This window comes from Salmo salar, chromosome 26 (genome assembly GCF_965601325.2).
Source record: "Salmo salar chromosome 26, fSalSal1, whole genome shotgun sequence".
Taxonomy (NCBI): Eukaryota; Metazoa; Chordata; class Actinopteri; order Salmoniformes; family Salmonidae; genus Salmo; species Salmo salar.
The window spans coordinates 10,327,006-10,352,690 of NC_138316.1; the positions used below are offsets into that span (position 1 = coordinate 10,327,006).

At 43.1% G+C, this 25,685-nt stretch overlaps 1 protein-coding gene across 1 annotated transcript; it reads right to left on the reverse strand.

Annotated features, from left to right (window-relative positions):
• Window positions 1-409: 409 nt before the first annotated feature.
• LOC106587112 (cyclic AMP-responsive element-binding protein 3-like protein 1) lies at window positions 410-25,256 on the reverse strand. The gene is given in 13 exon segments (XM_082969400.1): window positions 410-3,323; window positions 3,542-3,791; window positions 4,597-4,726; window positions 5,099-5,198; window positions 6,230-6,249; window positions 6,251-6,299; window positions 6,857-6,915; window positions 7,322-7,471; window positions 8,036-8,193; window positions 10,123-10,207; window positions 11,020-11,186; window positions 13,545-13,749; window positions 24,885-25,256. Coding segments are annotated over 13 exon segments (1,512 nt in total). The 5' UTR covers window positions 24,987-25,256; the 3' UTR covers window positions 410-3,286.
• Window positions 25,257-25,685: the final 429 nt, after the last annotated feature.

Consider the following 25,685-nt stretch of genomic DNA (forward strand, 5'->3'; position numbering starts at 1 on the left):
AGAGCTGTGATTATGTTAAGTGACCTGATTTTCTATTCATATCTCTATATTAATACCAAACAAACACCTATGCTAGTTTCTGATATAATACAGAGGAGCCAGCCAATTGGGTAAGGGCTTGTGTGTTAGTGTTCTATGATTCAGTTCAGAAGGCAAACAGTGGTCTACTTTTTGAGGGATGATGGGGTTAGTATCAGGTTCGCCAAAATTGATGGACTAAAAAAGTAGCGACCTCTTGTGGCGATCCTGAGAATAAAGCTTGCCTGCACTTCCCAATGATATAACAACCACTAGGCACAAAAACTAGATTGCAATGAATGCAAATGATTGCAATGAATGCAAATGATTGCACCGAATGCATTTCTCAATGATATCAGGGCACAGAGACACATTAACGAAGGAGACGGTGTTATGCTGATGCAATTTTTTATATTTTGCTTGATACTAACTCTACTTACTAACACTACTATTAAAGAGACTGATACAGAAAGGCAATACAGAAAGGCTCCTGTGGCTTACCCAGAAATACATGCATTTTACTTGTACAGCCACAGTGTGAAAGGTCAGCAACTGGCCAGTTCCTTCCCAAAGGCGCCAGGTGAATACCAAAATACATTTCAAATACAAAAATACATCCCCCTTATTTACAGCAAAAGCATTCACTTTGTCTTATGTACAAAAAGGGCACACATTATGAACGCCAACAAACACATGGAATGTTTGGTAAGATTTGCATCATTTCACTTTGAATTATAACAGCCTTGTAAAATCCCTCACACAGGTTTTGAAGCAGGTTTCTACCACACATTTGGGGGACAAATTACAAAAGATTGACCCTGGTTCAACCAGATAACTCAGTCTGACTTGATTTACCGTGCTATGCATGATCCCAATGGTTTAGTGTTGACACAGTCATCAGAGAGCCTGTTCAAGATCAGCACATCGGACAGATTATAGAATATAGAGTAGCAGTCATTTATACCAGGTACTGCTTTAAGACAAGCTAAAGATGGTGGAGGAGGTAGGGTAGAGGGGGCTGGGGTGGGTTGGGACAACTAAGCAACCATTTGATCAGCAAAAGGTGTGTTTATAGAAGGCAAGTGGGTGAGGGCTGGTCAGCTTCCGGAGCATCTGGTTGAACCTTAGTTACACATCTATTAATCAAACGAATGGACAAACATAGACAAACAGTATCTTGACAGGAAGCAATCTACATTTTCAATACACACACATTATCAGTGTACTCAGTTAACCAACTCTACATTTGTCAGGTAATGTGCACTAAGATATAAGACAGGTGACAACTAGGAAACAAAACCGACTTAGAAATGATATGGATCTGATTAATAGGGTAGGTAGTGATTTTACAAACCATTTGACAGAAAATGAATAATGCAAATCTAATGACATGTTAGAGTAAAATACATATTACTTACATGGAAGGATTGTGAGTCTGGCCTCTGATTATACACAGACAAGCCACAGTTGTGAATAAGCAAGTGAAATCTATGAAAAGCAACAGACTGAACGTTAAGCTAAGACTCCAAGGCCACTGGCTGACCCAGATCCTCCATGCCTCCTCCACAGAGCCTGGGCTGTCTACTCAAACCCTCCTACCTAGCATTACGCAATCTCATTTAGCGTCAGTGGGCCGCCCCACGCACTCCTTACACAATCTCTCTCTACCTCTCTCGCCCTCAAACAACACAGCAGGAAGAGGAGGGAACACCAGAATATATTCTATTCAACGTAACAAGGTTCTTCACAACAAAAAACTCTGCATGAAAAGCTTTTTGTATTATTTTGCTGCTGGAGTCACTGTTTTTTAGAAGCATTATCAACAGAAGAGTGTTCTTTAGAATGAACAGTTTTTTGGGCACTACTGTAAATCGTGATGCGATTTTATTTACCCCCAGTGGATTCTGAACTTTGATATTCAATTTAAAATATACTCTATTTTCACATTCACATTAGGGCTGAATGGACTTTTGGCATAATTATGATATTCATTCATTTTTTTTGTGGAGAAAATGTATTCTCTTGGTAGTGTACTGACTAAGATTTTTGTAAAGATGGGCAGTTTTGAGTCTTTTGGACTAGAGAAGGCTTTGCTCCAGTGAGGAAGTATTGTACACCCTTGGTATGTATTTACACTGATTGTCCCTGTTCATGTTTTTTCAATATATACAAAACTTTCTTGATACAGAAATAAATACAAAAACAGACAAACTGTGTAACAGTTAAGACAACAAGATCATGTAAACATTACATCATAATTGATATTCATAAAAAGAAAATGTCACAATATTTTTTTGCATAAAATAAATATGCTATTTTTTGATGCCAATAATACGTATATATTACATATGATTTAGTTTGCATAAAGAGTAAAATAATATAATGAACAACCCCATGTGGATGGCGTGAGAATACAAAAACTGAAAGAGTTTGAAGGCACTTATACCCATTAGCTTGCAATGTCGACCTGAAGGAAAAAAAAGTGCAACGCATATACAAGCTAAAACATTATGGGACAAAATGTGGTAAAATGGAAAATAAATGCCTTTGAAAGATGTATAATTCTAGCATGAGGCAATAGAGTGCATTTTAAGCGCTTTAAGCGAAAGGTAATAGAGGACAATCTTTGGAACGTATGTACTAAAATATTTGCATGACCAATTGTGAAGTAGGAGAGGGAATTTCTATAACAGAACAACTGGATTTATAAATACACCCCCCCCCCCCCCCACATCCCTATCCCCCTCACCCTTCTATCCAATTTGCTATAGATCCGCTATAGATCACCCTTCACCTGAAGTACCCCCTGTGTTCTAAATATTTGTAGAAGTCCTTGAAAAAGCAACAGTGTGATGGAATCTGAGGAGCACTTCATCTGCACAGAAGCACTGCAACCACACTCACCCAGTTGAACGTGTAGACTGACACACGTAGCACACAGAGGTTTCAACAAGTTACTCAATTCAAACCCCTCTCACTCCCTGCTTCTGCCTCCAGTCAAACACAGCAGTCAAAGATGAAAAGTTGCTGTGGAGCTTTGATTGGAGTTGCCCGTCATTTCTACCTTCTTCACATATCCTCTCTGTTAGGTGGGACTTCAGGGAATGGGATGGAACAGGAAGGCCAGGGAGCTACTGCAGGAGGTCAGGGAGTGCAGGGAGAGATGGGTTGGGGCTGGCACACTAGGGGGCGCCGTAGTGTCACTACACATCCACATGGGTAAGGAGTCTGGAGAGCCGTGTGTTTTTGGCAGCTCCGCCCCTAAAGGTTAAAAGTACTCCTCTCCTCCTTCTGGGTTTGGCTCTCTGTGGAGGGGAGAAATAGTCCATCAGTATCACAACAAACTCTGGTAACCTAACAATCACATTAATTAAAATACATTGTTCTTGTTGATGTTTGAGTAATTACAAGGAGCACTGATAAAATAATGAGTCCCTTGTTCTGAAGAGTAATTTGTGAGAATCTTCTCATTAACAAAGATGGAGACAGAGTCTACAGCCCTACTTGTCTGGCCTCAGTTTACATTTTGTGGTACTGCGGTTCTTCTTGGAGGAACTGGGCGCCGGTCCTGTTGTAGTCCACCGGATCGGAGTGAGCCTTGCTGAGGTACTTGGTGTTCTCGTGTTCGCCTCCGTGGTTGTCATGTGCCGACCGGTCCTCGGTGTAGTCGAGGGGCGCCCCCTCCGAGCCGTCCCCCTCCATCTTCAGGAAGCCCCCGTGACCGTCCTCCAACGAGGAGCTCTCGTCATAGAAGAGTAGGCTGCGGGAGCGGACTAAACAAACACAGACAGAGATAAATAGAGGATGTTAAATCACAGCCTTGATCCTCCAAACACTACAAAGGAACATAGAACCATTCCTATATTGTAAAAAATGAAAAACAAACAGTAAAAAGTAGGTTTCTTTTGAAGAATAGAATGGTTTTGAGCAGGACGGTCATCTTTATTCAACAGGTGTGTGACGATCATGTGAGTTCTACAGGGAGAACAACTCATTACAGCTTCCTGTGCCATGCTGACTTCAGGTTTCTAAAGCAACCCAGCCCTCACCAACCAATTCTGAGTAGCCAGTAGGTCCATGTATAATTTCCATATTGTGGTCATTAAGCTGAATATTATAATAGAAGGAAGGATATTGTGATTTCAGCTAACATACTCGCCTGAGTCTGTCGCTTTTGAAATACCACAAGATAAGATGTAATGCCACATTGACGTGTTATTCAACTACACGATGTTCCCTTTGACATTATTTCTGGAAATGCTGGTAGGCAAGCAACATACGACCTGAAAATATGTGATATGTATGGGACAACAAACTAAAGGCTTTGTGTTGCTCATGCTGTAGATGGTAGACTATTCTAAGTCAGGGTTTCCCAAACGTGGTCCTGCACGTTTAGTTTTTTCCCCCCTAGCATTACACAGCTGATTCAAATAACCAAGTCATCATCATCAAGCTTTGATTATTCTAATCAGCTGTGTAGTGCTAGGGCAAAAACCAAAACGTGCACCCATGAGGGGCCCCAGGACCGAGTTTCCTATAACTCTGTTCTAGATGACAGGTGAGGGGTAGGGGACATACCCTGGCTGGCTGTGTAGACATCAGCCGAGGGGAGGGGCGAGGAGGACTTCACAGTATGGGACAGGGAGGAGAGCTCAGGCAGACAAGGCACAAGGGAGCCCAGCACCAGGAAAAAGCACAGCGCCACCACCTGGCGGGAGGGAACCAGAAACCGTCAACAAAAGCACATGGTCAACATGAGCGACATGAGCACAGTGTGCTAGTGAGGTTCTGTTCTCCAGCTGAGAAGGCTTTTGCCAGTTTGAGTTCATGGGGTCGCCTCAGTGTGTTATATTAGAGTAGGCCAGGCCACAAGCCAGTGTCCCTGTCCATTGCTGTGAGTCTTTTCACAAGCAAAGCAGTCATTTCCCCTTTTTAACAGGCATGACTATCCAGTCCAAGGAACACTAAATGCACAGTATCTTAGGTCAGTGGGAAGCACAGAAAAACCCCACTTTTTTTTAATGGGATTTTGCATGTCCGGTGCATGTGTGTGTATGAGAATAAATAGTATGCAAAGTACCATAAGGCATGTTCCTGTTTGCGTTGAGGCCATTTTGTAGGATTGGGGCACTTTTCCTGTGACCAGGGCCTGGAGTTTCTGGAGCTGCTGGAGTAGAGTTCTGGAGAGAGGAGGCAGAGCATACATGTTTCAGGAAAATTCTCATGGAAACTCTGGAAACGGAACATTAACGACCCATGTGAGGAATGTCCATTGCATCATCACGTTTGAATTGAATCATGGTTGGTCAGTGCTTGCACAGTTGTGATCTATAAACCATATTGCTCCCAAGGGACTAAAATAGACTGTGTAAAATAAAAATAAAAAACACGAGTAGATCTTGACTGGGAAACGTGCATGAGTGACTCTGTGACTCCTTCAACTCCTCAAGAGCAACCTTGGCCCTCCTCATGAACCAAACCTTTTCAGACGTTATAATTTAAAGTGCAGCAAGCACCTAGCATCCAGCTAACTGTATGAGAGATGCATTCATCACTAGTAAAAACATTTTTTTTTTTTACTCGAGTACATTAGGACAACAGATTGCTTGTTGGGCTGCCATCTCGCATTGACAGATAAGCCCATTTTGTCCCCTCTTTACCAGCCAAGGCAAGGCATATGCTGCTGGAACACGCGCCCCACACGTTGTTGCTAGCTGGCCTCCTGTGTGTTCCATTTGGACTGCCTGCTAGGAGCTGAGTCAGCCTGTGGTTTCCTTCTCGGGCCTCAAATTATTATGAGGCAGATTTGAGTGAGCACTTTTTGAGATGGTTCACTCTGTACTGTAATTAGGGAGAGGTATACTGTCACGCTGTTACTTTGATCCAAGCAACTTTAAAAGCTTTTTTTTTATTATTGTAAAGTAGAGGCTGGCACAGTCTGTGATGCCTTTAGAGTCTGTGTAGTCTGTGATGCCTTTTATTGAGCCCAATCACTTGCACTTGCACAATGGTCAACACTGTGAAAATGTCCCCACCTAATGAAGGCTTGTCGTAGTCACTGCTGAGAAGCAGTCAAATCACAGACAGCTATCATGAATAGAAAAAGTTATCCAAGGCTAGCTTGAAACTGGTGGTTCAGGGATGTGTCTAGCGTCCCTCAGAGCATGCTCACGCATGCACACAAAGTATGTCACTCAAAGTCATGGCTCACCTGTTAGCACTCTCCAGTGTTTTCCACCTTCTTCCACAGGTCCCTGTTCTCAGACGTGTAGTTCTCCACCCTATAAGACACAAAGTCACATCCATACATTCGATCTGCACATAGTACAAAATAGAGGAGTGACATAAATGCTTGCTGTGCTGGAGAATTAGGCTGTTTGACTGGCTATCTGACAATTTGGAATACACATTCTTGATAATCACAGACAACATGGGCTATTGAAATACAGTGCTTGAATATTGGATGCTAACACAACACAGTCTGCGGTCATAGGAGGCATAATGGTAATGCTATAGTAACCTCTGTACCTCTGTAATGTATTTAGGTCTTGAATATTAACTAAAAAAACAACAATGACCATGGATGGAAAGTAAGGGATTTTGCTGGTAAGTAACAGTGGTCTACAGAGGCCTTTGCTGGAGTGGATTAAGTGATTCTGTGTGACTCAGATGGCCTTGTGTGACCGCAAGCTTTAATGGACAAACGCCATTGGCATTACCTAAGGAACAATCAAACAATGAAGGAGTGGAGAAATGAAAAAAGTGGAGAACAGGAATGACGATGAGAGAGGAGGAAAAAAGTTGGCAGACAGGAAAGGGGAGAGTGTCCTGCTTTTACTTTTTCTCCAGGCACTCCACGTACTCCTTCTTCTTCCTGCGACTCTCCTGGGCAGATATCTAGACAGAGAAGGGAGAGAGGGATCCCCAAATCATTTTGACCTTTATTTAACTAGGTAAGTCAGTTAAGAACAAATTCTTATTTTCAATGACAGCCTAGGAACAGTGGGTTAACTGCCTTGTTCAGGGGCAGAACAACAGATTTGTACCTTGTCAGCTGGGGGATTTGAACTTTCAGTTAATAGGCCAATGCTCTAACCACTAGGCTACCCTGCCGCCCCAATAACAGCTCATATGATAAAAGGGAGGATATTCAAATATTAATATTGCTGAAACACTACTTTGAGATTACAGGTTAAAAAAAGTATTGCGGTTACAAATAGGTTTACACATTTTCTGGAAGCAAATCGTACCGTTTTTTTTGACTGAATCTACATTTTACTTTCCAGGATGTAAGAGTGGGTACCTTATTTTTTATTTTCCTGCGAACCCTCTTCAGTGCCTTCTCCTCGGTCTTGGTGAGGGGCAGCTTGTTGGGTACGGGGTAACCTTCAGCGATCAGGGTGCGTTTCTCCTCCTCTGTCAGCATCAGGGGCCCTGAAGTGCCCTGTAGCTTCTGTGGAGAAATAAGGATAACATTTATGAATTGGTTATGAATTGGGGAATCTGTGGTACTGTGTGTATTATATCTGTACACCGGGGCAGCTCCTAATGAAGAGACTAGACTAGGGTGGCGGTCAGGGTTAGTGTGAGGATGTGGATATGAACTCCTAATATGTCCAGCAGCTGGGTTTGTCTGCAGCCCAGCTCATCGTGGGTGGCTCTGACTCTACTGCCGGGAAGGGCTTGGAGCTAGGCCGGGGGAACCTCCTTCACTGATAGGGAACCATCCACAGCACAGCCCAAAGTCATCAGGAAAGGCAAACCATAGATCAGCCATGGGCTTAGATACTGTAACACTGCATATGCACGCGCAGACACTGACTCACATGCACTCACTGACATTCACTCTCACTCACACACACTCACAGACTCAGGATTAACATAAACATAGTTCCTGTTACTTACAAACAACTTGATGTACCAAAAAAATTAACTTTCGCTCTGATTGGCACCATTACCAAAAGACAAACGGTACGCTGCTGGGGGGTGTGGCGAGTGGGACGGCCTCAGTACTTACGTGTGGGGCGGTGAGGAGGGGTGAGGAGGATATGGCAGCGGAGGAGCGGGCCTGTAGGCGGGCTGGGCTGGAAGGGGGCATGGAGTGGGGGCTCTGGGATCCATCACTGTCACTGCCATGGCTGCTGGGAGGGGTGGGGGGGAGCTGAAGCTGATCATCTGTGTGTGTGGGGGGGGGGGGCAGAAAATAGTGTTCCAATGGTTATGAAATGCATCACTTGCGACATGACCCATATGCTCAAAGCCTTTGCCCATCTAACCTCATGATGATATACAGTCACTGTATAATGAGACAGAGGGGACAAAAGTCTGACTTCATCTGTCGTGTGGGATCGAGCTGAAAATAGTTAATTTAACTTAAACAGTGGAAAGCAGCGGTGCAAATCCAGACCTCATAAAACGGTCAATTTTGCCAAGACATCCATAATTAAAATGGCAAATGACTTCCTGGACAGAGTCAGTTCAAACAGAGAGACAGCTTAATTCCAGTAAGTAAGGCAGCCAGTGCCTGCTCTTATTTTTATTGCTTGATCCCATCCTCCCATCCACTTGTCAGCAGTAGCCTCTGTGTAAGTATCTGAGCTGAGCTCAGACAGGGATGGAGTGAGGACTGTGTTTTCTTAAGATATCTGTGCCAGGCAGAATTTCCCCCAACATAGTTCCCAAACACCAGGCCAGACCCATGCTGGTATGACCCATGGATTTAGTTTGGTGTGAGTCCAGAGTATACAGGACCCAGGTTTTATTCTGTTATTACTGGAAAGGGAGGTGAAGAATGGGAGAAAATGGACTTTGTTAAAGGCAGAGGCAGACACAATGCAGACGTTATTGTTCAGACTGCGCTCTGCGAAGGGAGGCAGGGCTAGACTGGACATGTGGTGCTGCTGGCCTGTGGTTACTGAATATAAGATTTATGGTCAACCAGATGGGATTCAGTCTTATATGGAGGTATTCCTCTGCACCATGAAGGCCATCTCTGCAACCCCTGAACCAGTAAAAGTGTCTCTTTAACCGGGATACTGTAATCTGCAGGCTGGTGGCTGAACAGGTCCAGCTGTATCTCTACAGGTGTATCTGGTCAGTTCTAGCTTCTACTCCAGTTGAATCCCTCTGTAGCTGAGGGTAGCCCTTCCCTGTCTCTCTGATACACTCTTCAAAAGGATTCGGCAAGCTGGTGCTCCGGACAGAAATATTGAAAATGCAAATGCCAGATAGTATCTTGGTACATCAAAAAAAGGCATTGGTGTGCAGAACAAAAAATATTGCCATTCTTAAGGAAGGGATAGAAAAAGAGGGGGAACAGAATCTGACCTAGCTGGTTAGAGCAACACCAAAAAAAGAGAGAGCACTCAATCACCAGCACCACTACTCTAATAATATACTTGCGGATTTGCGTCTCAATTGGCTTTTTCCGTCTGACTTCATTAGCAATTAGATCAGAGACACACTACACGAATGAACAGAGGCAGTCTCGTCTTGTGTGTGTAAGCGAAAAATGGAAAAAGAAAAGCTCGCAGGTTATAATTGGAAACACTTCATATCTGAAATGAGCCATCACTAATAGTGTTTCATAGTGAAATACCTATTAGGAAAAGAACACATTATACATCATTATGTGTCACACTTGCTTGCAGTAATTGCTCTTCCTCTCTACCACAGCCTAGCCACTCACTTTAACAAAGATGGACTAATTCCACTGAATAAGAGAGAGATAGAACATGCAGGAGAAAGAACATGCCGACCACTGTCTGGAAGACTGGTGTGTCATCGGGATTACACTGTAGTGACGCACGCTTCACAACAGGTTTTTCTACCCCCCCCCCCCCCCCCCCCGTGTAAATAACACACTCGTAGAAAGGCACTATGGCGGAATCAACTGGAGGTAAGCGCCTTTTGACACCTGCACATAACCTTTAAGATGAGAGGTGGGTCTTTGAGTGTGTAAAGGTCTCAAAGGAAACTGAGGCATCTAAATAATTGAATGAATGGTAACTTAAAATCCAACCTTTCTTAGAACAGCTGGATACATTAGCCCTTAAGAATGTTTGAATGCCTTAATGTAATCTTGCTTATTGTCATGGTTCTCACCTGAAGGGATGTTGAGGAATTGGTTGACCTCTCTGGGTTCATCTTTGATTGCAGGTGTGGGGTTGAGGTTCAACTCTTTGGAGCCCTGGAATAAGAGTATTATTAACAGCCTAGTATTTGTATAGGACAAGAGACATTCCAAGTGGTTCTGACAGTAAACACAGCTGAAGACAGTTCAAAACTATTTATATAACTGAAGAAAGGGAATCCATCTCCACCAATGGTTTTTGGAAGGGATCCAACTGAGGACCATGTAGCCAGGACACTCACCATTTGAGACTTATATAGTTCATTCTTAGAGCTGGAACAAATCGGATGACCATGCCCTGATCCTAAATATACACAGAACTTTAAATATCCTATGAATTTGAAGATGTTCACACTGAAATAACTATTGTGAAAAGAAACGGTATTGTAGTAATGTGTGCAGGGCTACAGGCCTGGTAACCAGTGATAACTGGTAATAGCTGTGCTGGGGTTCACATCTGACTGCTAAGCCCCACCTCAGCCCCACAAACCATGAATTACTTCCATGGACAATGATGCATGAGTCACAGTGCTGGTCCTGTAGGGGTGCACTGTGTGAATGGTTTATTTCCTCCACTTACAAATTCAGTTTCTTTTCCTTTTAAAATCACATTTTGACCTACATTTTGTGTCAAAAATGGGATTTTAGATTGCCGTTCCAGCAAGACACTAGACTCCAAATTCCAAATTCATAGATGTCCTTCAAACAGCTCAAGTTTTAGTCGAAGAGGAGAAAGCCAGGAGAGATCCCTATGGCTTATAAAGAGGCTTAGTCTTCCGTAGCGCTTGACACACGCAGGAAAAATGCTTTCCCTGGTAACGGATCAGAATAGGTTCTAGGTGATCGTTTCTATGGCTGCGGTTTCTTACTGTGTCCCCCGATGAGCTCCTGTGAGGTGGTGGGGCGAGGTTGAGAGGCTGGAAGCATGAGTTCTCCATGGAGGGGACTGTAGAGGAAGGCTCTGCCTGCTGATCAGGCTCCTGCTTTACCAAGATGGCCGTCAGGTCCTGGCTGAAGGACCACATTCCTTCAAACTCTGGGGAGAAGAAAAAGAAGACATGGTAAACGAATTAGTTGTAACGTCTCAAGGGATATCATTACATAACTAGTACACTACGTGAAGTAGAGTATCAAACCAGGAAGCGCCCCTGTGTGTTTCAAAGGGACACCTTGGGATACTACTAGAGACGAGCAAGATTGGGTGACAGATCAGTGTACATTGAAGCAGCAGGTGTGACGCACATCTACAGAATGGATCGTCTTTATGGTCCAGGGCTAACGCGTAGCAGCTGATTGTGAAAGCCAACAGCTTAAACTTCGAGGACTTTCTGCCTCCGAAATGAGTTTCCTCCTCCGTTAATAACCTCTGTGAAGATGGCAAACGGTGAGAGGCCAGCGAGTACAAAGCCTCTCCTGAAGAGGGGCCGTCCTGCAGTTTCAAAGTCAGGAGTAAAAACACTCACAACCAGTGGTCCTCGTTAGCAGCCTGGTTTTTCCCTCATTTGTTTGCTGGCACCCCGATTGGATCGATAAAACATTAGAGGCTTATAAAAAGGTAGTAAGCAAGCTTTCAAGTTGTGCTCCTTAACAGAAGACAGGTTGGGGTGTGGGCGAGATTCCCATGGCGAGGAGGGGAAAGGGAGCAGTGGGAGACTGATTACGGGGAGGGTGTAAATCCCTCCCCCACTGGGGTTTTATGTCCACAGACTTTACCCCATGGGGGAAACCCGAAGTGGCGTCAAAATCTTCAATCCACTCAGCAAAGTCTACTGTATTGGCAAACTTGGCAACATCCTAAATTATCCACAAGGAATAGATTAGATTTTTACTTTGCCAAACACAATAAATAATGGACTGTAAGATGAGTGAAATATTGCAAATACTTATTTTACAGTAGTAACAACTTTCCCTTGGATTCTACATCAACAAGTCATGCCTTGCAATATATTATGATGAGGCCTTGGCTTTTCTATGGGAAGATCCCATCAGGGAAGCAACAGGATGCACTGAATGAATGCGACCAAGGACACCACTAACTGTAACTGGCATGTCATCATTAATAATTAATGCAAACCAACAGAACATCCAGGTCATTTTATGTACAGTATCTAGACAGTAGCTCACATCTCATGGGATGTCATGGCTACAGCCTGCCCATACCCATGAGGCCATGTGTTGTGGCCCTGAGGAAGCATCAGGGTTGCCTTTGAAGTTTACAGGCAGGTCAGTACAGTTAGTCGTACTCCCCTCACTCAGCATCTGAGTGGATTGGGGCAAGGCCTGGGAGCTCATTAGCCATGCTATGAGAGGGGATGGCAGTTTGATCTCCACACATTACACCTAGGTGGAGAGCAGTAAAGCAGCTAGACAACCCCTTTTAACAGCCAACATCTTTAAAAATTGGCATTTTACAGTGATTGGGGCAAAGGGGATGGGGAATGAAATCTGCGTTGGCAGCAGTGCTCTGTGGGTGCCTCTACTCTGTTGACAGTTTGTGAACTTGACCGCTATGGTAGTGCTGTGCATCTACATCTACACACTTTCATATTGACATTCAGTGGAAGGAATGTGTGTGGCCATGATCCCATATGAATCGATTTCATTAGATTCCATCCATTTGTGGATTCCATCCATTGTTCCATACATCTTACTGGGGATCCCTGTATACGTTTTTGGGCCAGTGATTTAACAGTGATTTCCATGTGTGAGACTGTGGTTTTTAACACACTGTTTAGTCCAATGTTATGCATTCAGTCTACCCTAAGCCTTGTGACGCAACCGTTTCTGAGAGCCAAGGCAGTTGTCCGTCTGCCTTGGCTCTCAGAAAGGGTTGCCCCCCCCAGCAGATCCCCTTTTTTATTATTTATTTATGGCTCTTCTTTTCCCTGGCCCCAAGCACAAGGGAAATAAAGGAGAAACATTTGCAGCTTGGAGTCATTGCAAGGGCTGCAGAAGCCACATGATGTGTGTGTGTTTGTGTGTGTGTTGGCTGACTGCCTGGAATTCCCTGACTAGCTTCCTTGATTCCTCCAGGGTGGGCAGGGCTTGGCTGGGAGTGTACTATGCGAGCTCGGCTCCTTGGATGGGTTCTCTGCGCGGCACGGGAGCGTCAGGAGATAGGGCAGGAGCGGAGAGCGCGGATACAGATCTGATATAGCTATTCTAGTGACGTAGGACTTACACTACTATCAAACTATAGACCTTGTACATCTAGCAGTCGTGTTGGTGGATCTCATTTTTTTTGTCCTGAAGTAATATTTAACCAAGGCATTGTGCTGTAGATGTTTTTCTTCTTGTTAATTTGGGGGGGGGGGGGGGGGGGGGGGTCTGGGAGGAGGATAACCTATGATGAACAAGATCAAAGAAGAAGGACCAAAAATAATGCTTTTCATACCTGCTTCCTCATCCATTTTGATGGACATGGAGGGGCTCTGGGGGGCAGAGTCTCCGCTCAGGGAGTAGCTGTGTTCTTGCTGGATGTCAGGGTTGGGTGGGTCCATCTCCATGTCCAGCAGTGGGTCCCTGTCGGCCAGGAGGTGGTCATCAAAGAAGCTGCTGAACAGCTCGTTGGAGAAGTCCTCCATCTGCTCCGAGAAGTGCTGCAAAAACAACATCACCAACAAACATTCATCGCATCGGATCGCCTTTAATCAGAAAATCATGTAATCGAATCCCATACCAAAATATACAAATGTAGACCTGCTCTTGGGAGTATGAGTCGTACCATTTCGCACATGCAGTCCTTGGGTTCTATGCATTAGGGCACCGGTGTATGCCTCAGTTTTTCCACTACTTTAGTTTAGCTAGCAGACAGTGAGTCACTGCTGGTGTGCAGAATCAGAACAGCTCTATTAAAATCCCTAGGGACACAGTGGCGGTTCTAGACCATTTCAACTGGGGGGGCCAAGCTGGGGCCAGTTACAGACGTTATTGTTGTCATATAGTTTTCTTCACTGCATTGCAGGCATTAGCAGGCAAAAGACCATGTTCATAATCATCATCGTTGCCACTGTCTAATAACGATAGCAAAAATGTGTTATGTAAAAATGACTCCACATTTAGGGGGGCCACAAGGGGGTCCAAAACTGTCCCCCCCCCCCCTCCCCCCCCCAGAACCGCTAGTGTAGGCACACAGTCTGGTACTCTGTGTTCTAGATAATCCCTGTATTCCACATCACAGACCAGTTCACATTCACTTTCTCTACACTCCACCTCCACTCAAACCAGCTATGCCTAATGAATCCCATCAACACATACCACTAATTGCATGTCATTCACAATGATCAACATGACTAACTGTAATTAAAAACAGGCCAACAGGCTCCACTCGTTTTCCCCAGATGTGTAACAGCTATGCTCTCAAGACTTGATATCGTCCATGATATGCAGAGGGGAAATACAATCAAGGGAGTTTATAATAGCTAGAGCTGTTATAAAACGCATTGTTACAACAGTAAACGTAATGTGAAGAACGCAGATTATTTCAGGCCCATTATCTGGTTGGGGGAAAAAAATGCATTTAATTACAGATCAGAAATAATCGAAAACCCCATAGATGGCAGCGGCACTGTGGAAGCAATACAATGACTGTATTAGTCAATCCAGAGCCCGAACGGCTATATGATTTGCATTGAAGGACATCACTATCGCAGACATGTTGAGACATGTTGAATCATCCTGGAAATATGAAAACTTGTGGAGATTTGGGTTTCATTTGAACATATCTACATCTTTAATTACATCAATTGCACCTCAATGCTTGCTTCTGGGTATGGCTTTGAAGGTAGGTTGATCACAGTGAAGAGAATTCCAGAGGCACCATCACTTCATCTCTTACCAAAGTGATGAAAGTTTTTCCATGTCCCTCACCAATGTACGTGAGTTGTATACCTTTACAAGTATGAGACACGCGCAACTATTCACAGTACAGCGACCTGTGGGGCAGTTTGTTTGCTGTAGAGGGGAGTGTCTTAGGTGTGACCTGTAACCCAGGCATGAGAGCTGCACAGCTGTCAAACAAAACACAATGTACGCCGCCCACAGCACCAAAGACATCCCCATTTCGCTATCTGCTGGGCCTCTCACACGACTAGACATTGTGAATTCTGTGACAGGAAAACCAACATAGATCAAGCCCTGGCCATCTGTGTGTTCCCATAGAAGGCTGTATCATCATACAGACAAAATATCTACATTTGCTGATAGTCTTTAGGCCTAACAGATGAAATGATCTTGCTAGTGGAGGTGAATCAATTCCAAACAGTACTACACATTCACCCTACTTGTCATGTTCTCATGATAAGGATTTGGATAAAGTGCAAGGGAGTCTATAAAAGGCTCACTCTCCTTAGTTTGCTCCTACATTATCTATGTACACAAAACTTAACCGGATATCAAACACCATTAAATAGAGCTGATGTCGGTCGAGAGCAGTGCATGCTTAATAAAGAAAGGCACACTGGCAATACTAGATGATCCGGCTTATTTACTTGATGCAACACCATTGGCGTCAGCAGGCACACTAACCACTATGGCTGAGTGCGCAACAGGATAAACAGTCCCACCCAGACCCTTTCATCTACAGCAGGAGGTTCCTGTTGTGCACCGTGTGCGGCGGATGTGCTTGCGGCCCGAGATAATCCAGACTGAACTGAGTGATATGTTTCACTGCCAAGCCAAGAAGAAGGTGGCCATTATGGTGGTTGGAAAAGACAAACACAATCACAATGTGTATATTACACAGATAAATGGTTGGTTTTTGCAGGCAGCAGGCTGTCGCCTCATTCGGTTTGAACACTGGCAGAATTTCCCAAGCAAATTTGAGATTTGGTTTGGGGAGTTAGCGCCTTTGAAAATGAACGCGCCGTTTAAAAACGAACAAATGCACAAACAAATTGAAAACGATTGAATAAAGTTGACACAACATCATTTAAACGCATGCTCCCGTGGTAGAGTTTCTCTGTACTCTGGTTCAGTCTGTGATGGTGATGATGGTGATGATGATGCAATCCCTCAAAAGTTTCACATATGGCCTTCTCCTCAGCACCCCAGAGATCAAGATGTAGGATTTCAGAGGCAGACAGAGGGGCCTTTTCTCCCTCATGGCACTTAAATAGTCTTTTAAAGAGACCCAATTACTGAATTTGGGTCATACTTGGGACGGAGTAAAAATAACACTACACTTTTCTTGGTGGAGTTACTATGACGATTGTTTGCACATGAACCCACTAGAAATGTAAGCCGGAAAGCCAAAAAGATCACAGATTCTTTGGGAGTTGCCCCTCATATGACATTTTCTCTAGATTGCTAATTATGTTTTGGCTAGAGCACCAGACAGCAGGCTTTGAAGTACACCAAGTCATACCAGGACGGTACTTGCATGCATAATGACTGAGGGAATATTTTAATTCTCCGCTTAGAATGAGACAGAGAAAGCTTGCTTTTTGAACAGCAAACAGGTAATGAGAATTCATTATAGTTTTGGCACTCAAGTTCTTCTCTCGTCTATCATTTTAGTGGTGACGATGGCAGACAATAATTACAGAGGTCTGTCAGAATGGGATGGGAAGAGAAACACACTTAAGCACCTTGAGGGAAACATATCTTCCCTGTCTGGGGTGGAGAAAAGACCCTTTCTGCTGCCCCAGATGTTCCCTCAGCCCTCGCCGGCCCATCTCTCCAGCTGGGGCAGCTGGTACAGGTCTGGACAGACAGGAAGCCCCATAGAGGGGGAAGGGCTGCTGGGTGCTACTCTTTCTGGAAGACCTCTCATTAAAACTCTCTGCGGCTGAGAGAGAGAAAGATAGACCACAATGCTATAGGGAACCGAAGAGGTTAAAATGTTCCAGAGCAACTCGATTCCCTACTCTACATCAGTGCCTGAGCAATCAGGCTCCGGAGCATTGTCTGTGCAGATACCTAGCAGCCCGTTTAAATGCTTTGCCCTTTAAAGCAAACTATGATAATAGATGCCAAATATGTTAGCGCCACTGCAGTTATGGATTTGGAAACCAAATATTGTATTTTTAGAAACCACAGGCACAGGGATAAATGTACAGAATTGTTGGGAGTATTGTACTAACTGTGATTGGAAACAAGGAAAGTGTTTTGTTTGGCTTGTTCAGAAGGGGTGGAACGTTACCATATCTATCTGAAACAATCTAGACATTCTACCACACACTAAATTTAAGACCTATAAGCTTACCCTCTTGTCATTGAAGTGGTGCTAGTATTTCTAGCGAGGCATAATCATATCAAGTATTGCACTCTCTCCTGGCACACAGTATCACATTTGGTGAAAAGAAAGCATAAATAAATGTCTATGCAGTAGACATAGTAAACGCTGCACTGAAGTCAAGCAGCTCATAGTAATACCAATGTGCTTCTCAGCATTGCTTGTGGTGATACAAAAACTATGTCAGCTCTGTGACCAATCAGAGCAACGCATGTAAATTAGCCAGGCACTTGCAAGAAGGAAAACTGGAGTGCAAGGTTCGCATGGAGAAGCTCAGCAGCAGGAGAAAATGTGCGTTTGTAAAAGGAAAAATAAATCGGCCAATAAAAGTTTGGGCTGGGGACCCAAGCCAAGAAAGCTGCTAGACTCTCAGATCTGCAGGAATGGCTGTTATGCAGTTCAAATGTGGCTGCTCTGTGGAGATTTGCCCTCGTTGCTGTGAGAAGATAAAGAATAGAAGCAGCAGTTAGTACAGTTTGTTCTTATAAGAACAATTATTATTTGAAGAATTGTGCTTAAGGATGCAGTTAAAAACAGAAAATCAACAGAAAAGATGAGCACAATATGACTGTTATGATCTGGACTTAAGTTTGACATACAGGAAGAATATCTAGAGGACACACGCTACATTAGTACAAGAGAGGAGGAAATTCCAAGCGAAAAGCATACACATTCAAATCAGCTGTGATCCATAAAGTTTTGACAGCTTGACCTAATCTGACCTCCATTGAAAACCTCTTAAGTTGCGTGCAAACATTTGGACTTGAGACTGCTGCATCCAAATGTTCACATCTGCAACTTTAAGGGCCCGGTCACATGTCTTCGCTTGTCACATTGCCGCTGGCTCCCAAATTGGACCAGATGCTACAAGATGAGCCTGATATGCGTCTGATGCTTTTAACGATTTACAATTGATGTGCATAATGCTAAAGTGTACACACCTGAAGCCCTTAGGATAAAGGTACAGGGAGGTTTTGAATGTATCCCCTGATTCTCACCTACTACCTGCAGTTTGAGGAAGACATTTGGAAGCAGCGCTTCCATTTAAATCAGAATTACAATGATGTCCAACGAAACGACGTATGTGTATTTACTGCATTACGCATGTAATTACTGTTATTTCCAAAGCTCTCAAATCAACCAGACTTGACACTCACTGACTCCTGCTCCTCACTGAGTCCAACATTTAATGTATTCATCTAGTGTTGAGGCAGCAGTCAGCAGTCCCATGGCCTGAATTTCCCTCTGCATGAGCAGCGAGGGAGCACCCTAAAGTATAGAGTAGACCCATGAGCTCCCATCCCCCACTTTCCCTGAGTGGAAAGGCCTGGTTTCTTAATTCCAGTGCAGATGCTTTCTTTAGCAAGCAGAGGGGTTTGAAAACCACAACCACTAGAGACAGGCTTCTGTGTGTCACTCTGACTGGTTTCCTGACCTTTAAGGGATTGTTTGGATCCATTTAGAGTCTGTGATAGATTAGAGGAAGCCCAGAAAATATTATTGTTGAGGGGGGGAATCACCTTCTCACTGAAGCTCCAGGGTCCTGAGAGTCTGGAGTTCTACTTTGCTGTGGCATCTGTGGCCAACCAAATGGACTGCAAAACTAAAGTCACTTTAATCACTTCTCAATATTATCTCCAGCTTGCAACCTCACAGTCCCAACCATTCTCTCTCTGACTGTTTGTCCCCAATTTCCTGTGCTCAGCTTGGTCTTGCAGTCTGTAATTTAGTTGCTGCTTTTCCCATTGACTCCCACTCAAGACAATGACAATTTCTCACAGCCGGTTGCACTTCCTGAGACTAATAATGGACCTTAGTACACTTAATTGACTAGTCTGAACTTCAAGTACTATCTTCTTAAAAATAAATCTTCTTCGGGATCGGTGTCCGTCCACGGGACGGTTGAGCTAACATAGGCTAATGCGATTAGCATGAGGTTGTAAGTATCAAGAAAATTTCCCAGGACATAGACATATCTGATATTGGCAGAAATCTTAAATTCTTGTTAATCTAACTGCACTGTCCAATTTACAGTAGCTATTGCAGTGAAAGAATACCATGCTATTGTTTGAGGAGCCTGCACAATTTTGAACATGAAAAGTTATTAATAAACAAATTAGGCACATTTGGGCAGTCTTGATGCAAAATTTGGAACAGAAATGCAATGGTTCATTGGATCAGTCTAAAATGTGCACATACACTGCTGCCATCTAGTGGCCACAATCTAAATTGCACCTGGGCTGGAATAATACATTATGGCCTTTCTCTTGCGTTTCAAAGATGATGTTACAAATAAAATACAAAAGAACGGTTGTTTTTTTCTTTGTATTATCTTTTGCCAGATCTATTATATTATCTTATATTCTCCTACATTACTTTCACATTTCCACAAACTTCAAAGTGTTTCCTTTCAAATGGTACCAAGAATATGCATATCCTTGCTTCAGGACCTGAGCTACAGGCAGTTAGATTTGGGTATGTCATTTTAGGCGGATCCTTAAGAGGAACCATTGGAAGCTTTGAAAGAATTTACAGCCTTGTTCCAGCAAAGGTTAACACCAGTCTACAATGTTGACTCAGTCTGAGAGAACCAGCGAGGCAAGGTATGAATGAACTGTGGTTGAAATGGGACAGGGAACAGGATTCCAACTGTTATATTTGAATCCAATTCATATCAGTATGACAGTCATTCAAAGGTGACTAACCTGTGACTAACCTGTATCCCCGAACATTGTGACTAACCTGTCACATTGTAACTAACCTGTAACTAACCTGTATCCCCGCACATTGACTCAGTAACAGTACCCCCTGTATATAGCCTTGTTATTGAGATTTATTGTGTTACTTTTTATTATTTTTACTTTTGTTTATTTGGTAAATATTTTCTTAATTTCTTGAACTGCACTGTTTGTTAAGGGCTTGTAAGTAAGTATTTCATGGTAAGGTCTACACATAACTAATTGAATTAATTTGGTTACTTATATGGAAAGTGGATTTTCAGATTTTCAGGTTTTGTCTGACAGGTACAGCCAGTCCTACTGCTCCAATAGAGATGTGTAGGTGGATATGAAAAAAGACTTGCCTAGAACTGTCCCTGCTATGTCTCCTGAAAGCCTCTCCCTGAAATCTATCCCTGAAAGCTCCATCCTAACAATGTGTTCCAGATTAAGTCTGGCTTCTTCTGTTCTGCTGTTTCATTTACAGAGCTGATTGCCAGAGACTACAACAGAGGACTGATTTACAGACTGAGAAAACTGCCCACCAGCCTTTCATACAAAACAAAATAGATTAAATAGTCATATCTACTTGTCTCTGGACACTCAATAAGCCAAACAACTCACAGTTCCATTTAGTACCATATAGGCTAGTCGGAAACCACAAGGATAACATTTATAATGTGAATTAAAATGTCATACCAGTGTGAAAATAACCTGCAACAGATTGATACAATGCTGCAGATATATGACTCTTTGGAAGCTTGGAGGATGGGTGGGTACTTCAACTACAATGGGCATTATCCTCTTATTAAAAGATGATAAACAAAGTGATACCTTCAAGGATGTGATGAGAAGGAAATGGGTGAAGGAAATACTCATGTCAATATAAGATAAAGAACATGAGAACTTCCCTGAAAATAGGCTATAGGTTCACCAGAACTTGGTCCAGTTCAAAGTTTGTGGAAGCTCCTATTACTCAGATCTTTAAATCAATATAGTATTTCAGAAAAACCCATAATATAGCTGGAGGCTCTATTATGTAATCCATTTCAAATGTATATTGACAGAAAACACATCATTTCTAGTTCTAAGGTGTTCTATAATCCACATGTTCATGGGCCTACAGATGTTTTTCTTCTAAGAGCAATAGACATGTGCACACTTTAAAAAAACTAAACAAGAATGACCGGCATTTTTAACAATTCAGTGAGGACAATATAAGGGACACGCACCATCACCAAAGATAAAACACTGACTGGTTTGACAGCACATGCTTTCTAAATTGATCACAGCCTGCAGCTACCACAGGTTAGAGCTTATTTCCAGGGTGTGTGCTCCGCACTTGACTGAAAGGCACCACCACGCCTTTGATATTCACCTCAGAGACAAAGTTGAAGGGCTGATACTAGCGCCTTGAATGCTTAATCTTTCTCATGACATCTTAGTTTGTCACGTATCTCTTTGTTGATCATTCCATGACAGACACACATCAGTGTATATACCAGGGCTTGCCCAACCCTCTTTCTGGAGATCTACTGTCCTGTAGGTATTCAGTCCAACCCTAATTTAACAGTTCTGATTCGGCTAGTTAAGGTCTTGTTGAGCAGCTAATTAGTAGAATCAGGTGTGTTAAATTAGGGTTGGACTGAAAAGCCACAGGACGGTAGATCTCCAGGAAGAGGATTGGGCAGCCCTGGTATATACAGTACAGTGCCTTCAAAAAGTATTCATACCCTCGATTTTTTTTCAAAGTGGGATTAAAATGGATTTAATTGACATTTTTTGGTCCAAGATCTACACAATGTCTCTGCAATGTCAAAGTGGAAGAAAAATTCCCCCAAAAATTGTATTCATAGAAAATAAAATAAGAACATATTTTGATTAGATAAGTATTCAACCCCTTGTTAGAATCATCTTTGGCAGCGATTACAGCTGTGAGTCTTTCTGGGTAAGTCTCTAAGAGTCTCTAAGTCTCTAAGTCTCTAAGAGCTTTGCAACCTGGATTGTACAATATTTGTCCATTATTCTTATATATTTTTTTCAAGCTCTGTCAACTTGGTTGTTGATCATTGCAAGACAGCCATTTTCAAGTCTTGCCATAGATTTTAAGCCGATTTAAGTCAAAACTGTAACTAGGCCACTCAATGTCCTCCTGATTTAAGCAACTTAGGCTGCAATAAAGCTAATCACTGACAGATACACTATTATATACTAGCATTTCGTCTGAATTCGTTCAATGTTTGATTGATCAAACTACCTCACCTCACACCTGATCAAGTTATAGAGTAGAATCACCTTATTGACCACTTGAAAGTGGACGTTTGTAGCAGGGGTTTACGCTCCTTAGCGGAGAACACATGTAGCAGAAAGTGTAAATGATTGTGAAGAACTAAGAGCCAATGGCCTGCCATTTTGGTAGACTGGTTTCTTTTGCATGCATACATGAATTTTCAAAATATTACATAACTTTGTCATAGCCATCCATTATGGACTGGCTCCAAAAACAGCAGTAGAAAGCTCAGCGCAATGAGTCCCTGTAGGAACCTAGTGGGAAGGAATGCAGCTAGCTGGTCCCGTTACCTCCTCCCCCTGCCAAAAACTCCTTTCCACCCCCACTCTACATTAGTGTGTCTCGACTGCAAGGCCCCGACTTGCTGGAGTTTTATGGCATGCCCAGTCACGCTCCATCACCTACGAGCAGAACTAGCTGCTGGCTTGTGTGGGACGCAGGCGTGTCGGCCAGTCACCTGCCAGCTGGGATCCCCCCTCTTCCACACAGACACACAGACACACACTTGCAATGCAGCACTTGCAGGTGCAGTTCTATTCTGTGCATCCATATAAGTGAATATTTAACTTCTGCAGTCAACTACAGTATGCTACGGACCTTTTATCCGATAGGAATTTCTCTTATCATTCGAAAAAAGTGGGATTGACCAGACCAGCCAAATATGAAGGTAACCTGCGAACTCATTACAGTCTGTAATCCATGTAAAAGGAATGAACACCCTCTGCCACATTTCTAAAAGTCGTATCATAAGAATATGCAAATCTCCACCCATGGGCATCCTAGTTAATGTGGTCACACTCTGATCTTAAAAGCTACACAATAGCCTGGAGCTTATCTGATTTACCCACCCATGCAATTACCTAAAATGTAGGGTAAGTGCTTGGCAAGAGGGTCATCAAAGGCAGCATACGAAAACCCCAAGGCAGCCATTGAAATTCTAACTCCACGCTATAAATAAAAAAAGTAGCACACAGAAACCTAAACAGTTGAAATCCTTAAATGACCCACCTATATTTAAACCCCCATAATAGTTGGTAAAACAAACACCGCCTATTACTTGCCTCCCCCCACCCTTCCTCCAAGGCTGTCAGTGTGTAATTTTGTTGTCATTTTTAAAAGGCATAAAAGGGTTCTTTCACTGAAGAGGCCCCCGGCCTGAGCCTCATCACTTCTGCCTACAGAGGGGCTTCAACAGAGAGCTGTGCAGGGGGAAGCAGTGGCAGACCGGTGAGGGGTGCACGCAGCACACACACAGGCCCTCATTCACTCTCACACAGCACTGAGACAGCAGTCAGTTGCTAGAATCTGAACGTATTCACACTAAAGACAGACTGGTCCTCTCCTCCCTGTCTCTGTCTCCTAGAAATCCCCCAACCACAATCAAGCCATTGAGGGCCAGGGGCCAGGCTTGATACATACCCTCACAGCTGGGAGAATGTGGAGGGACATCTGGGTCTATTATAAGTCTGTCAAATCCCCATTGAGAACACCCTCCTCCTCAAGTGTACCAAGTGCATGACTCGCTGAGCTAATGTGCTGATTCAGTGTGAATTCCCATTATGTCACATGATTTCCCATTCATCTGTGTGAAGCATTCCCAGATACACTTCAATATCTCCAAAGGGTGTTTGGATTCGATTAAATGTTGACCCATTGGGGAGTAGTTAAAGATACAAACCACCACCACCCTCTTCTCACAAGAATAATCATGGAACATTCAAAGCCTAATGGGATCCTTTCCAGATTGCTCACCATTTCTCCAATAGCCCATTGGTTGGTCCAGTTTTCCACCACCTAGTAACAATTATGTACTCTATCTCTTTGTGGTGGGGTTGTTTAGTCTTGGTTTAGTTTGTTATTTTCCAGTGACATTTACTCTTGTTCCCTGTGTGTAATGTGCTGAATATTTAACTTAACTAATAAATGAGGAATATTCTCTTCAATTGGTCATTTATTGAGGGCCATCATAAAAGTGTGATAGTTTTCACATACGTCACAACAGTCTTTACAAATGCACTGAAGCCGGATGCATGAGCAGGATCAACTCCAGTTTACACGCCCACTTTAGGTCCGGCACGATTGGGAAAGAGAATTTGCTGAATTACACAGCTGAGCAAATTAAACAGCAATAGCCTACATGCCGGCTGTTTATCTTTCGTAATCGTTGCAGACACGCATGTGACGAACCCAGCAACTTTCTCTGACGTGCATCGGATATTTGCAGTGTAGTCTCACAGCTTAATTCATCCATAAATCAGTTTATTACAGCGCAATTAACACATCTATCACAGTCGAGACAGAAGAACACTGCTGACACTGTAGACATTGAAGCATTAATTGCATAGGTTATGGGCATACAAACCGAATAATATATTTTTAAAAATCTTGGGAATAACAGCGACACACAATTTATGCTGCATTACAGTTTGTCAATCACTGTGCGTAAAGATAAGTGTTGATAATATGTATAATAAAAATAACATCTGCACGTACCACATTGTTGAGAAAATCCCCTTCATTCAAATCCTCAAGGTCCAACAGGTTGGCACTGGGGAAAAGTTTATCCGGGGCGAAATTGTCCAGAATGGTGTCCATAAGTGCAATTGCTATAATTAAACTCTATGATAAAATATTTTTCACAAAAGCAATAGAAGGTAAATAGTTAAAAATGTTAAAAACCGTTGACAACAGCTGTTTTAGGCTACTCTGTTCTGAGCTGTCTCTTATACAACTATAATTTTGTTATGCATCCCGCGACTCAATAGGTTGTTGTGCTTATTAAGATATGATTTTAGATTTTATATGCGTTGTTATGATGCGAGGTGTCCTCTAGTTCAATCAAATCAGTGACATCCAGCTGCGCTCTGTCTCTAAGGAACAAATCCCTTGATTAATATTCATGATGGTACCATCCCACTTACTCTGCACTCATCCCCGCCTCTTTTTTTATTTTTAAAGAAGCAGTAGCCTCGGTATTCTCTGACTCTTCTCATGGCTTTTGGGGTATTTTGAGTGGCATGTAGAAAGTGCAAATCGCCAATTAAAAAACTTCAGGTGTTTCTCTGTGAAGGTCATCTCACAGCATTAGCAGTTATAACACATGTATGACAATAATGACCCCAACATGTAAAAAAAAATCAGATAAGTTGACTGAGAACACATTCAGAGCAATGACCTGGGGAAGAATAAGCCAATTGGAAGCTGGGGGTGAATAGGTGGCCATGAAGGTATGAGTGCCAGATTGGGAATTTAGCCAGGACACCAGGGTTGACACCCCTACTCTTACAATAAGTG